General features: G+C 38.6%; 1 protein-coding gene across 9 annotated transcripts in view; it reads right to left on the bottom strand.

Moving 5' to 3' along the window:
• Positions 1–1,334: 1,334 nt before the first annotated feature.
• OSBPL2 (oxysterol binding protein like 2) overlaps positions 1,335–20,385 on the bottom strand; it is a 52,042-nt gene continuing 32,991 nt past the window's right edge. For all 9 annotated transcript variants that reach the window (XM_039498404.1, XM_039498405.1, XM_039498408.1 and 6 more), the window contains 8 exons: positions 20,075–20,257; positions 16,512–16,619; positions 15,510–15,599; positions 14,694–14,817; positions 10,923–11,042; positions 9,651–9,774; positions 8,859–8,949; positions 1,335–5,798 (listed from right to left, as the gene is read on the bottom strand). In XM_039498404.1, coding sequence (XP_039354338.1) covers positions 5,696–5,798; positions 8,859–8,949; positions 9,651–9,774; positions 10,923–11,042; positions 14,694–14,817; positions 15,510–15,599; positions 16,512–16,619; positions 20,075–20,257 — 943 coding nt within the window. In that variant the 3' untranslated portion in view covers positions 1,335–5,695. The remainder of the gene's footprint in view (positions 5,799–8,858; positions 8,950–9,650; positions 9,775–10,922; positions 11,043–14,693; positions 14,818–15,509; positions 15,600–16,511; positions 16,620–20,074; positions 20,258–20,385) is intronic.

Below are 20,385 nucleotides of genomic sequence, written 5' to 3'. Positions count from 1 at the left end.
AATATTTTGGTTCTGGAGGTAGGGGACCTGTAACAATATGAAATCACAAAACAGGGTCTTTCCATTTTTTAAAAACTAGTCCTGGTTAAGAGACATGGAAGCAGCACTAAAATAAGTGAAAAGGGGGAAAGTGATGGCAGTTTCATGATTGCTAACTTATAGTCATTGTTCCCAATTGATAAGGGAAGTTAAAGATATTGAAATCTATGGGCAATAGATGTAAGAACATTAAGGAATTTTCTTACTATTTCAAGAATAAGAAATACATAGCATAGTATAGATCTGTTACTAGACAGGGACATCAAAATTGTCAGTTACGATATACAAAAGGCAGAAGTGTTAAATATTTGTTCTGTATTTGGAAAGAAGCTAGATGTTTGCCTGCAGTTTATAGTGATTAAATGCTTTCTACTCCAAAGTAACTTGGGGGATGTTAATCAGTCCTGCAGATAAATATTTAAACAATAGTAGTTACTGCTAATATTTTGCCAATATTTAAAAAAAGCGTAAACAGGACTGCTTGCTTACTTATAGACCTGTTAACCTGACAGATCCCAGGCAAAAAAACCACAAAAAGGCTGATTCAGGACAGTTTTTAAAGGGTAGCAGCATAATTAGTGAAATTCTTCATTGTTTTATTGAACATAGGTCTCATAAAACTTTATTTTTTATGAGAGGATACATTTGCTCTGTAAAGGCAATTGTAATATATTAGATTTCTGTAAAACATTTGATTTAGTACTGGCATGTCATTTTGATTAAAAATTAGCATAAAAAAAATCAGTGTAGCACAGTAAGTGGATTTAAAAACCAGCAGATCAACCTTGAAGTAATTGTAAATGGACAGTCAGCATTGGGGGAGGGAGACGGGTTTCTAGTGAACAGTGATCTGTTCTTGATTCAGCTTGTGAGAGCTACCATTTCTCCCGTCAAAGAATCCACTTAACCTAGCTGAGAGCTCAGTGAACAATACAAGGCAGCATGGGTTTGTGAAGTGTCTATGATACAGACAGTAGCTGTAATCAAGAGAAGAATGCAGACTTGAATCAAAGATGATGCAGTTGAAAACTCTTCCAGTAGGACGGTGCAGTTCCTTGCCCAGAGAAGTTCTCTGCTACCTCCTAGGCTGAGACATAATCACTCTTGCCACCAGACAGATTTCAGTCATATCCTCAGCATATAAAACTATAGAAGAAAACAAGCCATTTACTAGGCAGTAATTCTTGAGACAATGTCACACTTCAAGACAATTGCTTGCACTAAATCAAGATTTTTTTTTGCTGACAGGAAAACATTTCAGACTCCTAAAAAAATATTTAATACCAAACATTGCATGTCTTCTTCAAAATGACCTTTATTCAGATTTACAGTTTAACATTTATGTCCACAAATCTGTACAGACTTATCTGAAAAGCTAAATATGATTGATTGTTATAGATGGGTACTGACTGTTGTTAAATATTATAAAAATAAATCCATTTCACTAAATCATTTTTATTATTTGATATTTTCATGCAACATGGATAAGGCAAACACAGTGTGTAAATATTTAATCAATAGGAATACAGCAACTGAGTAAGGCAAAAGAAAAGCAGCTTCATAAAAGTATAATCAAAGTGGACTGGAATTCTGGGTATAAGCACGTTTTAATTTTTTCATGCTACAAAACATACCAAAAATGAATATTCTATGATAGACCCATTTAGATTTACATAAATTTAAATATTGCTTTATTATACAATGGACCCAAACTACAGGTGTGTTTTCAGAGAGGCAAAGTTACAGTATATTATCAAATTATGTAGTGTTAAAGCATGTTTAGTGTGTGGACTATTTTTAACATTAAGATACATTGAGTACACTGAACATGAGAGATAAGGACTACATTTATGAAGAAATACATCAGGCATGTGTACTGTACAGATGGTTACAGATACAAACCATTTTATCACAGACTATTAGTATTTAAAAATTAGTGATCCGAAGTCTTTTATAACCATTTTAGGATTTAGGAAAAATCCTTGAAAAGTAAAACAAAACAAGACTGCAAAGTGTTGAAGAAAATATACCTTTCAGCCATCACCTCTTAATTTATTGAGAATTTTAAACTGTGTTCAAATGGGACACCATTGCTAATAATTTCGGTGGTTTTTCTACTTACTTTGGAATATAATTCCATAATCTGGGCCCCAGGAATTACAGAGGTCCAATATCCCAAAGAGTTGTCACATATCTACAGTATGGAGTATCCTCAAAATGACCAAGCTAGATGCTATGCAGTGGCTATAAACTTAAGAGTTTCACTTGTGTGAATTTAAAATTTTACCAAAAGATTAATTTACCTTTTTCGGAGAGTTCCATACTGTCCCCTCCACTTAGTGTTTACATGTTTTAAAAAACCCAATGGTGGGACCTCCATTGTGGGGAACAACATTCAAAACATATCTGACAGACCCACATCCTTTTTTAGGGGGTTGGGGGGAAGGAATCCTGTTTGAGTTTCCAAAAAAAAGTGTTTAAATAACTAATTTGTTCTTTTTCAGATCATTTCTTCCTACAGTCATTTTCAGTATATTTGTGATACCTATATTTTCGACATCTATGTTTTTCCTAGCAACAGCCTGATGTCAAAGAATTGAGTCCACTGCATGTTCAAACAGACACAAAGCTGTGTTTGTAGGGATGAAAGTTCTAATTCAAATCATATGTCTCCAATAAGTATCAACGTAGATACAAAGGAAAATGATCAGCCGAGATAATTTATGACTTTTCCTCCCCACAAAAATAGTTGCTCTATTGAGAAAGTCACACTTCAAACATCTTTTACACAATGTATAGGCCTGAAGTGTGTTTAATCTATTGTAGTTTCCTTTAAAAAAAAAACTATGTAGATGTATGAACACATATCAACATACAGTTATTTTACATACAGTCAGTGTTTAATCAAGTTATAAAAGTGACATTCTTTTAAAAAGGTGCAAAGTTTAGTTAATGTTTTTTAAGAAGTAAAACTACATAGGTGAGTTTTTCATTTAAAGAGCTATTAATGTTTTTCACTGAGACACAAATAATCAAAATATAACATTAGGTATCAGGTGGCTAGTGAAATGTACGCTAACCATCAGTAGTGAGGAAGCATTTTGTAAATACTTTGGATACAGCCTTAATAAGCCAACAAAGAACAAACAAAGATGGAATTCACTTGGGATTTTTAGGAAAATTAACATGCCATGGGGGGGAAAAATAGAAGTTGTTGGACTTTGATTTAGAATTAGGAAAAATGCCAAAGTAACAGATCTATGCAATGTGGGTAATAGTAGTGGGTGACATTTTTCTTGTGTTTATTTTATAAAGACTGATACAATACAGTTTGGATTAAGTGTGCCTCTATAGCCTTTTTCAAATAAAAAACTGATTTTTGCATAATGGAAATATTTTTAGACCTACTGAACTTAAGCTGTGATTCAGAATTAAAAGATTTCCCACCTGTACATCTTATTTATAAATAGGATTTTTAAAAATCAATCATATTACTATAGCATTTTTTCATTCTGGTGACTTTCTATTTATATGTATGTGCATTAAAGCAGCACTGTAACAATGAACAAACTTAAGTATTTAGCTTAAACAAGTTTTATTCATGAAACATTACAAAAATGGCTTAAAACTTGAATCCTTCACTGTTTTCACTGATAGCTGAGTACAGTGCTCCTTATGTTAACATCTACTTGCAAGAAAATTGAAGGGGCTTAAAGTATGTGAAATATTAATCTTTTAGGTTTAATTTTACAAAAAAGCTGCTCGGAAGTAGTTTAAGTTGTCCATATGCATTAGTTATGCCTTATAAAAAATCAGAATTGCCAATGTACCTAAATCAGGAGTGAATATTTTTTTCTCTAGCACACCAATATAAACAATATCATCAAGACTAGCCTGCATGTCCAAGAGACTTCAAGGTCAACAAAGTTGATTGCTGACAACAGGATACAGTGACATGAATTTATTTCAGAGTTGTGCCTTAATTGCTTTGAACCTTCACAGCTTACCTTCTTCACTGGAAAAATGAACAAAATGCAACAAATATCAAATATCTCCCATCTTTGGGTGCATAATTTCACATAAAAGAAATATGTTTCTCTTGGATTTTGTTTATTTTTCTTCTAGCTGGTAAATGCACTTCAAAACCTAGTCTTTGGATGACCTCACAAGTACACATCCTCAAATGCATTTGGAAATCAGACTGATTCTTTCATGAATACTCAAAGAAATGTTGGTGTTTAATATCAGCAATCTCTGAATGACTGTAAACTTACCAGCAACACTGCCAGTTTCTATTGGTTACTAAATTGAGAGCTTTCATAAAAGAATGAGCAACTATTAAAACTGGTTTAATTTCTAAACCTAATTGTTTAAGCCCCCTCCCATTCTCAGAAATGTACCACTTTAACAATTAACTCCATACATTTATAGATATCGTCAACTGATTTGCAGAGCAAATCATTCCAACATTTATATGCCAACAAAAATAAATCTATTTTCTATGACCGCAAGTGGTTACAGAGATTATATCTAATACCAGTTTTAAAATAACTTTTGTTAACACCACTTAGCTTTAAACGGATTGGGTTTTTTTTGTTGTTGTTTTTAAGAACATACAACCAGATGTTACCAGTAATGCTTTAGAACATGCACAAAAAAAAAAAAAACTAAAAACAAATAAGACCATCTGTGGATATATACTGAGTGCTTCCAAAGAAAAGTCAGTCTAGAAGCATAAACAGTGCCTAAGCTGCTTAAAGTAGTGCTGGAGACCCAAGCCTCCTAGTGGTAGCAAGCAATATCCAATATCTTTATCTTACGCTGTAACCACAACTTCTATGTTTCTACAAATCTCTCTGAAGCTTTCTGTATTTTAAGAGTAACATTTTAATTTTTAAAAGCAGATGTTTGTTAATGCACCCTTCCCATCCCCCAACACACAAGGTTTTATGTACTTGTTATCATAGGTATATAGTTTAAGTAATGCTCACAGAGCCCAAAGACAGAGACAATTCAGAGTAGCAGTTTTTCAAACTGCAGTAAGCCTAACATTCTGTGTTTTGTGTTTTTTTTCAAGCCTTTGAATTACTGAATTGTACTGAGATAGACCCGGAGCGCCAATCTCTTCAGCTCTGCTTACCATTTGAAAACGTCACATACATCTCTTCATAGGGAATGCTGACTCTGCTCGATTTGATCATGTTTGTACCGTACTAATTTAGCATTGTTCCAAGTTCTGGATAGTTAGATTCTTTAATGCTGTACTGAGTGAAGTAACAAGGATATCACTGCTATTTTTTCCTCAGTTATAGAATTAAAAGGGTGCTGTAAACTCTATTGGCTACAGCATACCGTTGACCAAAAATAAAAAAAAAATTAAAAAAAAAAAAGAGAAAAAAGACAACCGAAGTCCCTTTTAAAACTTAGTGAAAACATGATGATTTCAGATGAAAGCTTTATGGAAAGGATGCAACAGCATTTAAATATTTGGCCATCAAAATTAATGACAAATCCTTGATTGGTGAATGATACAATTTTCATTAAAATTTACTTTAGAAAAGCTGTTTTTTGCTATTAACAAAGCCAGAATAACTGGCGTAGATTGAAATTTAACAACTAGATGTCCAGATGAGATGGAGTGATGGGTTCAGAGATTTCAATATATATCTGGACAGTCTGAGAAATTTCTGTCAAAGTATCCGCCTGAATATAACCAGTCTGAAGTTCCAATGTATGGGTTATTGCCTTGATGAAACCATCTGTGAAAAGCAAATGAAGTGGGTAAGGAAACGTGTATTAAAGGGGAAAACCATTTTTTGCTTCTTTTACAAACAAGTGTAAAAAGGCACCTGAATTTCTCAATCTAACCTATTCTTTCCCATTAGATTTTTGGGGGGAGGGGGGGGAAATCTAGTTCTTAACTTATGTTTATCAAAGACCTTACTCCATTCTTCATAGAATCATAGAAGATTAGGGTTGGAAGGGACCTCAGAAGGTCATCTAGTCCAACCCCCTGCTCAAAGCAGGACCAATCCCCAGACAGATTTTTATCCCAGTTCCCTAAATGGCCCCCTCAACGACTGAACTCACAACCCTGCGTTTAGCAGGCCAATGCTCAAACCACTGAGCTATCCCTCCCACCCTTTCTTCTTGACCTTATAGTCCTGGTTTTATGATTCCTGTCCCAGTTCATCAAAGGGAAAAATCTAAACATCAACATTCTTTATATTTTAAATTGCCAAGTCAGTTTTGGCATAAAATATTCTTCCTCTTTTAACAGTGTTCACACAGAGGAAAAACAGTTCTGTTCTGTATAGCTGCATTTTGTACAGCATATCAGTAGAACCTCAAGTTTAAGCTGTTCTGTGTATTAATTGGTAGCAATAGTTTAAATCAATTGTATGTTCTCTAGAACAGTGGTTCTCAACCTGTGGTGTGCAGAGCCCAGGGGGTCCGCAGACTACGTCTAACATGTCCACCAAAGGTTGTCATTACCATAGAAGAGTGGTTTTCAACCTCTGATCCAAGATTTCCGAAGGGGTCCTATAGTGGGGCAGCTGCCCCACTCCATGAGAAGAAGGGCTGGAACAGGCCAGAGAGGCTGTGCAGACCAGCAGCCAATCAGCAAAGGCCTGTGAAGAGCCAATCAGGGCAAAGAAAGAGGCAGCTAATCAGGGCCAGGCTATGCCCTATATAAAGGCTGCCTAGCAAAGGAAAGGGCAGTCTCTCCCTGACTAGCAAGGGAGGAGGACTGGCTCCTGAGGTAAGGAGGTAACACCTTGGACACAGCAGTGCTGGGCAGGCTCAGGGGAGCAGAGGAGAACTCCAGCCCATTACCTCCCAGGCTGTGGTCCCTGACTAGAAGGGCTGAGAAGGCGCAAGGGGCCTAAGGGGAAGCAGCCCAGGGAAGATAATCAGACAAGAGGGGAGAGAAGGAGGGCAGAGAGGCTGTTGCTAGAGGGTCCCTGGGTTGGGACCCAGAGTAGCGGGTGGGCCTGGGTCCCCCCATTCCCCACTTGCACTGCACCTGGCCACAGAGTAGTGTGGCCGAGACAGACTGCAACTTGCCCTGAGGTGAGGGGCTAGACTTTGGGATTGTGGTTGGCCATTGAGGCAGGTGCAAGTCAAAAGACTGTCGTTTTACCACCCCCTACACCCACACCCCCAGAAGGGGGTGAGAATGGAGTAGTGGGTGCTGCCAGAGGGCAGTGTCTTGAAGCAGACACCACTGAGTGGGGAGCAAGGTGGTTCCCAAATCAGCAGAGCAGACAACAGGCGAGACCCCACTTGCAACGGGTGCTCCATAGTTGACAAGAGCTAATTCCCGGAGCAACCAGCAGGAGGTGCCAGCCGTGGTGAGTCCTGACCCCGTTACAGGTCCCCACTGCCATTTGAAATTTTTTAGGGGTCTGCAAATTGAACAGAGGTTGAAAACCACTGCTCTAGAAGAGATTTTCAAAGGTATGAACGGGAATTAGGCACCATTTCCCACTGAGTTTCAATGGGAGTTGGGTGCTTAACTGCTCTTTCTGCCTTTGAGAATCTCCTCCTGTTGCTTCAGAATTTAATTTTATCTGCTTACTACAAAAAAAAGTGCAAGAATAGCCAGGTTTCTTTTTCCGATGGGCCTGTAAGGCAAGATTTTGACTCAGACCAATATAATAACAGATGCACTGTATTTCAAGATACTTCTATTTTTTGTTGTAATTTTTAACAAGTATTTCTTTACTGAACAAGAAAAAGGTGGTGCTGCACTATCCAATAGTTAGGTAAATCATTTTCCGATCTGAAAAGTAATACCTTTCCACAACTAAGACTTGATTGTGGGTTAACAGTAGGAAAAGTAAATACCACCCAAATCTTTCAGTGCTTATGCCGGTTACTACACTAAAACATGCCTAAATAGTAATCATCATAATCCAAATGTTCCTTTTCTTCCTTACACAGATGTATTCTTAACCTTCGTTATAAGCTTCTTTTCTGTGGCCATATAAAATCTTGATTCTTTTTCAATTAAAGATTTTCCAGTGGTTTTTGTTTACTATTTAAAATGTAACTGAAGTGTTTATGTATTACAAGGACATTAACAGAGTGAATTGATGAGTGGGAGCCAGGAGATCTCCATTCTGTTCCCAAGAATGCATCAGAGTCACCATGTGACCTTCAGCAAGTTACTTCCTCTCTGAGCCCTACTTACCCCACCTTTGTAAAGAACTTTAAAGTTACCTAGGGATGAAAACTGCTTTAGAATTTTAAAGTATTGTATTAGTATTTTTTGGCATTTGGTTATTTTAGGAGATAGCCATTTGGGTTACATGTTCTTTACAGCAATTTGTTTCCCAGTAACAATCTGCACCATTGGGTGATGTGTGTTGGACACCATTTGGTTGGCCCCGTCTATCCTTGGGATGGCTGCTTTTTTTTTTTTTTGGTGCTGGCAGTACTACTCAGGGAAATATCCACTGAACACCACCTTCCACAAGAATCTCCCTCTCTTAAAACAACTACTTTGGGATATTCCCAAGGTTTTCTTTGTCCTGTAGTAAAAAGGCCAACCCCAGTAGGCAAAAGTCTTTGGCACTCCCTTGGTGTGCTTGTGACAAGTTTCTGCCTCAATTTATTTACAGCAGTATGGGTACTTTGGGATGAAATCTACAATTTTGACTTCATATTGCATTTTTCAAATGCCCTTTCCCCACAAGGGCTTTAAGCGACACTATAAATTTTTCTGTAGTGCAAAGAGGAATCAAACAGTAAAACCAACCCATTCGCTAACCTTAACTACATGCCCAACTTTCTTCCCCTCCTCTAATAGTTACCTTGTCCTCCATTCCACTTCGTCTTTTGCACGTTCTTTACGAGCGGCTCTTTGTTTCTCTTCTAGTCTCTCTTTTTCTTTGCTAGCCAGATCTAACAAACATTTAAATAGGAACCGGTTACATTGCAAAATAAAGACAAAAAGAACAAAACATGGGAAAGGCTGGAGAGAAATAAAATTGAATTCACTGTAAGCACAGGAAAGCATTTGTTGTTCACATTCTCTTTAAACCAAAACAGTCACCTCTGACCCCTTCTAGGCAGCAGCACATCAGAAGAGTGGATGATCCAAACAAACATACTGGGAAACCTAAACTTGGTATTTCATTTGTCAGAAACACTACTGGATGGGGTAAGGACTCAAACTGGATACAGTCAGAAGCAGTACACGATGCATTCTTGTTATTCCACTCTACATATTTTTCCAAGCAAACTCCAGGGCAACAGAGAAACTTTCTGACCAGTTTCCCAGTATATGCTTCCAATTGTGCTGTAACATAGGATATCTGTATTCAGAATCTACCTTGGCCTCTTACACTGCCAGACTCTGCTGGCAAGAACAGTCATGTACACTGTTCTGGAGGGAGTAACATTCATGATCGATCACACTGTGGAGATAAAAACAAAGTTACCCTGGAAATACAATTATTGCCCAGAATTAAGAGGTGGGTAAAAACCTTAGGATAGCCACCTCACCCCAAACCAGTTCTCTTCCATCTTCCCTAAGGTCAGGGAGTGGAGGGGTGTAAAGAGACAGAATTAACAAATACCCAATCTCTAGCAAATACACATACCCAGCTCTCCATTTTCCATGCCTCTGATATCTGGACGTAGACGACAATCAGTGGGAGCTAAAACTTCTTCCATGCCCGTTTCCAGCTCATTGAGACTCACAGCAAAACTGGTGAAATTGTACATCTTAAGACAGAATAAATATAATACATATATAGTAAAGTTTGGTTTTTTTTAAATCACAGTAATTTGATTCCCTTTCCCGGGCTGTCACAATGCGATTTTCAAAAGCACTTATTGAACCAAATCTGCTCTCACTGACTGTAGTAAGAGCAGGGTTGGCTAATGCTGAGCACTTTTGAAAATACCACCTTTAATTGTGCTGTGGACTCAGGCAAATAAAAACATGATACTGCAGTGATTGAAGAGTCCTTGCTACAGAGGATCAAGAAAGCTTGTTGCTCCTAGGTTCTCTGATTCTGAGCTGTCTCAAGGTTATCGTTTTTATCATTTATTGAAAAGGACACACAAAACAGACATATTCTCTAAAAGAAACTTGCCTATTTTCCCCTCATATCAAAGGATGATTTTCTGGGTGTTTTTCAAGTCTACCTATAAGTAGGGCCCTACCAAATTCACAGCCATTAAAAACGTGTCACAGGCCATGAAATCTGGTCTTTCGTATGCTTTTACCCTATACTACAGGGTTTTCACAGGGGAGACCAGCGTTTCTCAAATTGGGAGTCCTGGCCCAAAAAGGAATTGCAGGGAGGGTCACAATTATTTTAGGGGGGTCGTGGCATTGCCACCCTTACTTCTGCGCTGCCTTCAGAGCTGGGTGGCCAGAGTGGCAGCTGCTGGCCAGGCACCCAGCTCTGGAGGCAGCACCCTGCCAGCAGCAGTGCAGAAGTAAGGGTGGCAATACCATACCATGCCACCCCTACTTCAGCGCTGCTGCCTTCAGATCTAAGCAGCCAGAGAGTGGCGGCTGCTGCTGACTGAGGGCCCAGCTTTGCAGGCAGCAGCGCAAAAAAGACTAACAGTACCGCAACCCTCCCTACTAACCTTACAACCCCCCTCCCCACAACTCCTTTTTGGGTCAGGATTCCTACAGTTACAACACCGTCAAATTTCAGGTTTAAATAGCTGAAATCATGAAACTTCAGATTTTTAAAATCCTTTGACCGTGAAATTAACCATAACGGACCGTGAATTGGGTAGGGCCCTACCCATAAGAATACCGTGTACCTAAGATGAGTTACCCTTGTCCATTACGATAATGTTCTTGGAAAAGCCACCATGACCAGAGTTTTCTAATTTATTGAACTAGTCACCTGTGATGAGTTTGGTGGTCTAGAATTTATTCTCCAAAGCAGCTTACTGCCTGGTACGACTTGCACAGTCTCTTGGATCTCTGGCATATCATCGGCCTCATCATTCCCAGCCTCTTCGCTCTGAAACAAAAACACAATAATTGATAGTGGAATAGAGAAAAATTACATACAGCTCTTCTGCCTCGCATTCTCTGGAGAGGACATTAGAAATTCTATCAAATTCAAGACCTTCCATTATCTCACCCCACCTGTATCTCTGCTCTCCTTTCCTCTTCCTCCTCATTTATGCTTTTCTTCATCCTCCATACTGCCCCTTCATCTCCTCCTACTCTCAACTTCATGCCTTCTTCCACGCTACCTACTGTGCTTGGAACAGCACCTATTTTCTATCTAGCAAAAGCACCTTCTGTTATCAGCATTCATGTATTTTCTTTCTTGTTTACTTCACCCTCCCTTTTCTCGACCCATATCCCATTTTTCCTGTCTTCAATTATTAGCTCTTCTGCTGTGGTAATGCATCCATCCCTATATCCACACTACACACCACTTTCGGCAGCGTGTAGGGTATGTGTAGCTACAGGCCACAGTGAAAAGCCAGCTGCCTTCACACCACAGTGTGTAGCTACATGTGTCAGTGAAAGGCTCTAGCGCAGGTTGGTGGGGGGAGGGAAGGAGGCAGCAGAGAAAAGCTTCAGCAGCTACGAACTTCCAGAACCTTTCACTGCAGTGAGGAAAACTCTGGCAGCAGGGAGGCAGCAGCTGCCACAGTTCTTCCCTGCTGTGGGGAAAGGCTCCATCAGCAGGGCATTGGCTGAGCCCTTCCTCGCACAAGAGCCTTTTCCTGCAGCAGGGAAAGGCTCCAGCAGCAGGGAGGCAGGAGGACACTAAAAACAGCAGTGTAGACAGGAAGCCATGTAGGACATGGGTCCTAGAGAGCCATGTTGTACTTGGGTACAAACCCACACCCTCAGGCACGTTTGTACTCTATTTACCTAAGCCAGGCTTCACCATCTACACTGCTATTTAAACCCATGCAGGGAGGCTGCGTACATACTCTCCTGTGCAGTGTAGACATAGCCTTACGCTGTTATGTAAAGTGGTGCATACAGAGGGAGCACTAGGTAAGCAATAAGTCGTAAGACATCTGTACTCCTGAGTCTTGTGTAGTCACATACCAGATTCTGAGGGTTGGTTAGCAAGCTGATATGCTAATGTTCCTTATGCCTCAGTGAAGAACACCAAGCACATAATTTCAAGAGTCCAATATTTTAGACCCTCTGACTGCTTCTTTCTTTACCTAAATCAATCTAAAACAAGCCATCATTTTACACCAGGACTCATGCTTAATACAGTGCAACGCTGGTTCTTTCCGTCATCTTTGCTGGCTGCCTAGAGGTCATTAAAGATTTCATGATGCTTTAAAAAAAATAAAATTGAGAACTTTTCCAGGATTCTAACCAATATTCCCACTCTCCATACAAGACAGACAGGTACTGTTGAGGTGCATACAGCTGTTGCATTTGCCTACACAGCCACTGCTCTACCAGTATAAAACGGATTGAAGAAGTCCCATCATCTCTTACAATCTACAAAGAGGTGGTAAAAAAATTAATACCTTATTCCAACAGAATTAAGGAACCTAATTTCAGATATTCTAGGAACAAAATTTAACAGTTCCTCTCAGGACGAGATTAGAAAGATTGAAAAAGAACCAGGCTTCGTGAAGTGTAAAATGCAGTGGAAAACAAAATGTTCTTAGTCTAAAGTGAAGCTGGCCCATCAGTTTTTCAATCGTTAAAACACAGGGTGTATTATATATGCTGCTTGTGCATAACCCCTACCATATCCGGTAGCTCGATGGCTCCCTAAACAGAAGGCATAAAACCCAACAGTGATGATCCTTAAAAGGATCCTTTCCTTTGGAGAAGGTGACATTGCATGGAATTTTGTTTCATTACCATAAAGAATGTTTTAATTTTTTGAAAAGCAAGAGTAAAATACAGAAAGACAGGCTGTTTCCTCTTTCCTTTGTCCAGATATTTTATTTTTTTCCATTTAGAATTGGAAATGGTATGATTGCAGGTTCCGGGAAACCACCAATCAGACAGACCTCATCTGCTGGCCAAATTGTAATTAAAATACTCTACTGCCTTATAACATGATAGAGGGGGTAAGTTTGTACTGTCAGAGGTAGTGCCATTATTTCAATATCAAACACTAAAGACATTCAGGAATGGTATTATAAATTTTCACCCATTTAAAAATTTAACTATATGGAGCTATACCTATCTCATAGAACTGGAAGGGACCCCGAAAGGTCATTGAGTCCAGCCCCCTGCCTTCACTAGCAGGACCAAGTACTGATTTTGCCCCAAGTGGCCCCTTCAAAGACTGAACTCACAACCTGGGTTTAGCAGACCGATGCTCAAACCACTGAACTATCCCTCCCCCCCTAACTGTACGCAAGTCTCACAAGCCACCAGCAACAGTCAACCAAAAACTTACAGCCAAGAAAAATCTGGCTACAAAAATGTAAGATTGCAGCACTGCATCTTTCACACAGTACAAATGAAATTCACACTCCCAGGGTGACATCTGAATAAATCGGCTTTGCAATCTGCAGTGAGGAAATATTCTTCCTCCCAAATCTGAAAACAGGATGTGTGCAACTTAACCACAATCTCTGCCACCACCATCTTTCAGCTATAGATGTAGCTCATCCAGTGTGACCTTGCCCCAGATACTGTCTGTGTCCAGTAGATTTATACAAGTCATGGATCATTGGGTCACCCCCCCCACCACCACCACCACATCATTCCTCCCCTGGCCCACCTTCAACCCTGCACTCTGAACTCTCACTTCTTGCCACCAGTCCCCTCTATAGTGGAATCACTGTGAATTGGGCCTTCCAGAGCTAAATTGCAGAGAGGTCAAAAGGACTTCATCCCTGAGAGATAATAATTACCTGAAAAATAATAATGACCATCAATAGGGAAGTCCAGTGCATTGACAACCTAGCTGAAAATGTCACACAATTAAAAAAACAAACAAGAAATTGTGTCTATCTAGATGACGTACATGTATTTAATCCAGTAATGTGTTGCTTGGTTTGATATGCTTCAGTTTGTGTAATAGATGGTATTCTGAATTCAAATCAAGCCCAAGCTTACTTTTCAAGATTCCTCTCTAAAAAAAAAAAAAAATCCTTGTGAATGCTTTCCATTGGCTTCCTGTTGGGCAACTCCCCTTCTAAATGCAACTTCTTCAGAAAGGGAAGACTAATTTGATTCTTTAAAAACCTTATAGCCCTCATTTTTAAGCTCTTCTCTGCAACATGAACCCTAAAGGCTCAAAACACAGAAGGGAAATAAAAAGCCAATCTTTTAAAATCTCACATGATTTTTCGTGCAGATTTTTAAATGCTTGAGGTTGGCAATACTGCCATCTTCCTTACTAGCACAGTAAGATGTAACTCAATCTCAACAACAATAATCACCAAATATCAACCCCAATCTCCATGACCAATCCCTGTGAGATGCTGAATGCCCTCAACCTTCACTGAAGTCAATGGGAGTTCAGAGCACTCATTACTTCCTGGTATCAGGGCCCTAGTTATGAAAAATATCCACCATTACGGCTATCAGTTCACCACAACCACATAAACTGATGTTCTTCTAACAAGAAATTTGTGCTTTTCTGAAGATGCTTCCTTCAAATGGGCGACATATAGCAACACCAGCTCTCTCCTGAACAATTATACTAAAACCTTACCGGCTTCATTTTCTTCTGGTCACCACCTCTTTTTTCATTCTTTTTAGAAGTATCATATGTGGCAGGACTGACACACCACAAGCATTCTGTCCATTTGCCATAGATCACAGAGAGCTTCTTCTTGCTATTTATAGAGTAAAGGAGATTTATTTTTGCTGCCCAATTTCTATAACTTCTAAACTAAATTAAAATCAGCATGATTTAATCCAGATTATATTCAGGTTTTCCTGTTCCTCCCCCCCCCCCCCCCGATTACTACAAACTTCTGGGAAGCCATTTATCAGAACATACATGTAAAGATGAACATTTCAGTTTATCCCAACATTTATGGTATTCAGTCCTCTGCTATTTTCCATTAAACTGATTATAGAAGCAATAAAGCTGATATTTTGGTGTATAAAGACTAAGAGCTATATAACAGGTTGCGTTTGGGGATACAGCTGTTAGCATTTTTTGATAAATATTTTTAAATGAAGACTAGAAGTCCTAATACCTTAACTAAGGAAAGGACAGAGTCAGCAATTGTATTATTCTCTGTGTTTTCTCTGGATACGTCTCCTTTAAATCCAGATTGCTGCACTAAAGTCCAAGGTGCAAAAGGCATTAAAACTTTGCTAATAGTGACTGAAATGCTCACTCTAAAACTTGTAAGTGTCATGCTGACCCAGAAAATAGAAATGAACGAGAATGGGAGGAGTCTGTACCAATGTAAAAGTTTAGCAGTCACGTCGAGTATGTGTCAATCCAACAAGCTAGTGCTATAAAGAAAGTACTAGGTGCCCATATAGTAAAGACAGACAGAGACTTTCTACTTACTTTTTGTCCTGAACGTGACCCTCTACTCTGTGAAGCTCTTTCCCAAACAGTCCACATGGTTTAAAATTAAGGATACATTTATCTCCAGTACTGTAAAGGGAACAAGTGTACCATTTAGAAACCCAGCCTCTAAACGTCTGAAGTGCGGTGTTCACGAATGTATTTACTTTACTAAAATGAAACTAACACTATTTAATGAAATCACTTAGACCTGATGAAATCACTTACTACCTGATTAGAAATCAGGTAGTAAAAGCCACTGGATTATTGGAAGTCTTTGTTACTCTTTTTTATTCTAAGACAGGCATAAGAGGTAATACTGAGAGCTTGTAAAAACCAAATGAAGACTTTAATGGGGATTTCTGCATAAAGTGTGCATATAAAACTCACTGGAGTCACTAGGAGTTAACAGGAAAAGGAATATAGGACTGTCCCCCTACCCAGGGTATTTCTTCTTATATCTCTATCAATACCTTTATGGTGAGCTAATCACATGAAGCTGACAAAGCTACTAAAAGGTAGCTCGCACTGTAAATGTGCACTCAAGTGCTACTGCCAAATTACGTTACAGCCAGACGTCAAGCCAGGATTCCTGGCCTAAATTCAGGAAACTGAAATAACTGTGCCCATTATTGACTAGTGTGATGGTGATTTATGATGTGTTGCACGTTACACATAATTCACTGCAGAGCCATTAAATGGCAATTCATTATCAACTGTGTGGGGTTTGAACCGGTGACCTGGAGTTGAAAGATTCTGTATCCCATCCAGACTTCTGCATAATCATGTGATATCACTGTTTTGATATTTGTTTCAAACACAAGAAACTACTTAACCAGTTGAGAAGAATAAATAATTTAGACAGTTTTCAGCAGATCAACAAGAGAGAACATTTTGGACCTACATGATTCATTACAAGGGGGAAGGCTTTTGGATCTGTGATTACCATTTATCAGTCTCTGTAATGGCCAATGCTCATAGCTTCATAATGAGTAATATTACCTGTGATTTACAATTTCTATTGTTCCATACTGTTCTATCCACAGTTTACCTATAATTATGTTATGTACACAACAGGTTGGGTTTGTCCACGTGTAAGCTTCATTATGTCTGTGAAAGAAGCCAGAAAAGTGAAGTCAGATGCCAGGAAACTAAATCCACTTTTTGAATTAAGGATAGAAGGTGAAACAGCATTAAACTCTAATTTGCCCTGAATCTTGTAGTGGGGTGGAACACTTAGTACCCCACTGAACAGTATCTACTTACCTTTATTTATTTATTTTTTTAAAGTATACAGACTTTCTTTGTAACCAAGGCAGTGTGTTCTATCTGAATCTCACTAGACATTAATAAGTGATTTAAAAGAGAGAGATTGAGAAAAAAAAAGAGGAAATTGCCTATGGAATCTACAAATGTGTGCCCTTTGATAACATGCGCTCTAGAGCAGGGCATCAGTAGCAACCAAGACATTTTTAATATTTTAAGAGAATCTGATGCTCACAAGAGGGTTTTCACTGACAGCCCTAGACACTGAAGTCTATTCAGCCACAGGAAGCCGCACTGTAACCTTCCCCAAGTAGCCCCATCACAGGCCACAGCCATGACCCAGAGAGACCACTCTGAAAGACAAGAAAGTAGTTCCCTCTTCATGACTATTTAATATGAACATCTCTGCTGAGGCTGCCATCAAGGATACTGGTCATGACCAGTTTTGATAGAGACATGGACACCTCTCCACTAGGAACTAGGCAGACCAACCCACTCAGATAGGTTTCCACACAAGCATGTGATGGTAAATGCTTTTGGGCCTAGTTTCAGAGATGTGGAAATCAACGGGCTCTGCAGGTAAAGAGTTACCAGTTGGGGGCGGAGGGGAGGAGGGATGGGACACATCAGGCCCTTTATCTTAAATGAGTTCTGGTGGAATGAACTGGAAAAAAAATCATTGCAATCTTTCCCCTAAAAAAAAAAAAAAAAAAGCCCTAACAACATGTAGGGACCCTTGAAGCCTGCACCTGCTTTCACAGAAGTCAGTAGGAGTTTTGTCATTAGTCACTAGAGCTCATACCTCCCTGATTCTACAAGCTATGCAATTACTGACACCAGAAAAATAACCTTCTTGTGTAGGGTTTATACTTGAATAGAATGCCAGCTCATTATCGGGGGGGGGGGGGGGGACGGATTTTTGTCACTGAGTCCATGACACTATTTTCAGTCTTTTTTAAACTATGTTCACAATCTAATTTAATCCTTAATTAAATCTTTCCACTTCATCCCTATTTTTTTTTTACTACGAGTTACTCTGAAGAAAAAAATCCTAGCTCTAAAATTCTCAGCTTAGTTTTGTATCAAACATGCTCTGTAGCACCAACTTTACAAAGACAGTGTTTGTTGACTCGAGTCCCCCCCCCCCCAAAATATGTTTCTAAAAATGGTCAAACTGTTAATCTGTCAACAACTGGATTCCTATTTTCACTGGCTTGGCCAAGTCATATTTCTGCCATTAGGTCATCTTTTATCCCTCTTTCAACACTGATGAAGCAAATACTGTCTGGATTTAACACTGTAAGTAATTAAGACATTTTAGTAATATTGTAAGTCAAACTTCTCTCTCTCAATTCTGTTTACACAGAGAACACACACAAAAAAAAATATTTTGATATAATGGCAGCAAGAGCAAACAATTAAAGCACCAACCACTTTCTAACCTTCACTTTATATCAAGAAGTGACTGAACAAAACTTTGCTTAAATGTATCTGACTGGTCTGTCATTTTTCAGTACTGAATAGACACAGCCTTAAAGTTTGACTCCTTTAGTGACAAACTGTCTCCCACTGAATTTTAGAACAATAGTTGCATTTTCATACAAGGCTCACGTGGCATAAGAAATTAGAGCACTTTAATATTTCTATTCATCCTGCGGTTTTTGGGATGACAACATTTGTATGGCCCACAAATATAACAAATTGAAGCAACACTCACCTGTCCTAGTTTACCACTTGAAATGTAATTTAATATTTGGGTTGGTGAAAGGTGGCTGCTAATCAAACTACGGATGTTTTGAAAGTGTAGTCATGACTAACACAAAAGCAGCATGTATGTTTACTTACAGCGGAGTTTATTAAACACATTTGTTTCTAATGAATCCTTGCACAATACTGCTGGTATGCTTACGGGTCTGGTTAGATCAATAGAGAGCCTAGTGTGTTCACAGGACAAGTTCAGCATTGAACAGTTCAGAACCCTAAAAAAACCTTGAAGTGAATGGCACAGAACGTCAACTTGCTCTTTTGACTGATCAAACCACAAGAGGTTAATGAAACACTTTTCTGAATAAAGGCAATTTTTTCCCATTACTAGCTTTTATTTTGGTTGAATGTTTGTAGTCTACATTTTAAAATGTATTAAAATAATTTATCTACATACCAAGGAATTGGGGTACAGAGGCAAGCTGCCCAATTACTCTGTTTTCATCACAACACAGTTCAGATACCAAGCAGCTCATGTTTTATATTCCCCAGAAAGATCAGATATCATTGTATGTGTCAGAAATTCAACTAAGAGCATAGAGTTACACTTAGACAAGAATCTCCAATAGAAGTTAACCTGTTATAAGGTAAGCAAGTTACCACCTTATTAAAACCAAATGTCTATTTAAAGGTTTCACAAAAGCAGCAGATTTCAGAACCACTTCTCTAAATCTACATCTGTTTGAGAGCTCTTATGAAACCACCTCAAAGTGCTCAATTCCAGAATGACTTTTACTTCACTATCATCCTCAGTACACTCATTAATTCCTTACAGAAAAGTCTAAGGAGGCCTTTTAAATTTAATTATAGCTCGGCCATGCTACAAAACAACTTATGAAATCACTTCCTTCGAAAGATATGCTCTCACAGTCAGACATGAACCTGGGAGTAACCTAGAAATAGAGATTTAGTTTCAACAAAGAGGCCTCTGTACACAAGTAGACGAGTCATGTCTAACAGTAGGTAGAAATGCACCTGAATTCCTGGGGTTTACCATGGCATACAGTATCTGTTCTGGAGAAGTTATATATAGTTTACATATACACAGTGTTGACATTATCAAAACCACCTGGGGGATTTAGAGGCAAAATTCCCAATGAAATTAACGTGGCATCGATTATCTCAGCTGTAGTTCTTTTTTTTTTTTTAAAGGCACCTAACAAAATTTAAAGAACAAGTCATTTTAAATAGCATTTGGTTTCAAGAAATGCCAATTGCCTTTGAATAAAATTGGGCCAAATTGTTACAGCTGCAAGACCATGGCATCCTTCCAACAAAGCCCTGGAATTAACCGATGAGCAATAACCCATGCTTAAATCCCTAGTATCTCCTCCTTCCACCCACTCCAAAAAAAGTTTCATAATTAGTTGAATGCTTCTTCAAGGCAGTCATGGCCCTATTTATTTATTTATTTTATATATATATATATATATATATATATATATATAAAATGGTCCTTTAGAGCATTTACTATTTTTTAAATACAGATAAGGGATATATGTCCAACAGAGAAAAAAGGTTTTGGTTATACTTACTTTAGAAGCTCCAGAGTAATTGTTCCACGGGGCTCTGCTTCTACACTCTTCCCCCAGAACTTTAATTTGGGGTAGATTGATCCATGAAAAACAAAGTCCTTATTGAGGCCTTCAGAATAAAATGCACTAACAGGTGGGTGGTGACTGACCTGTTCAGATATAAACCTAAAGCCTAAATCCTCCCTAGGTGGGGGAAAATAAATAAATAAATAAATAAATAAATAAAGTTATGTAGTCAACATTATCAAGAAGGGACTTATTAAAATTGCAATAAAAGACAGATCACAATTTTTTAAAAACATGCCTGAGGA

Source organism: Mauremys reevesii, linkage group 13 (assembly GCF_016161935.1).
Source record: "Mauremys reevesii isolate NIE-2019 linkage group 13, ASM1616193v1, whole genome shotgun sequence".
Classification (NCBI taxonomy): Eukaryota; Metazoa; Chordata; order Testudines; family Geoemydidae; genus Mauremys; species Mauremys reevesii.
The sequence above is the reverse complement of the archived record's forward strand: the minus strand, read 5'-3'. Positions and strand labels throughout refer to the sequence as shown.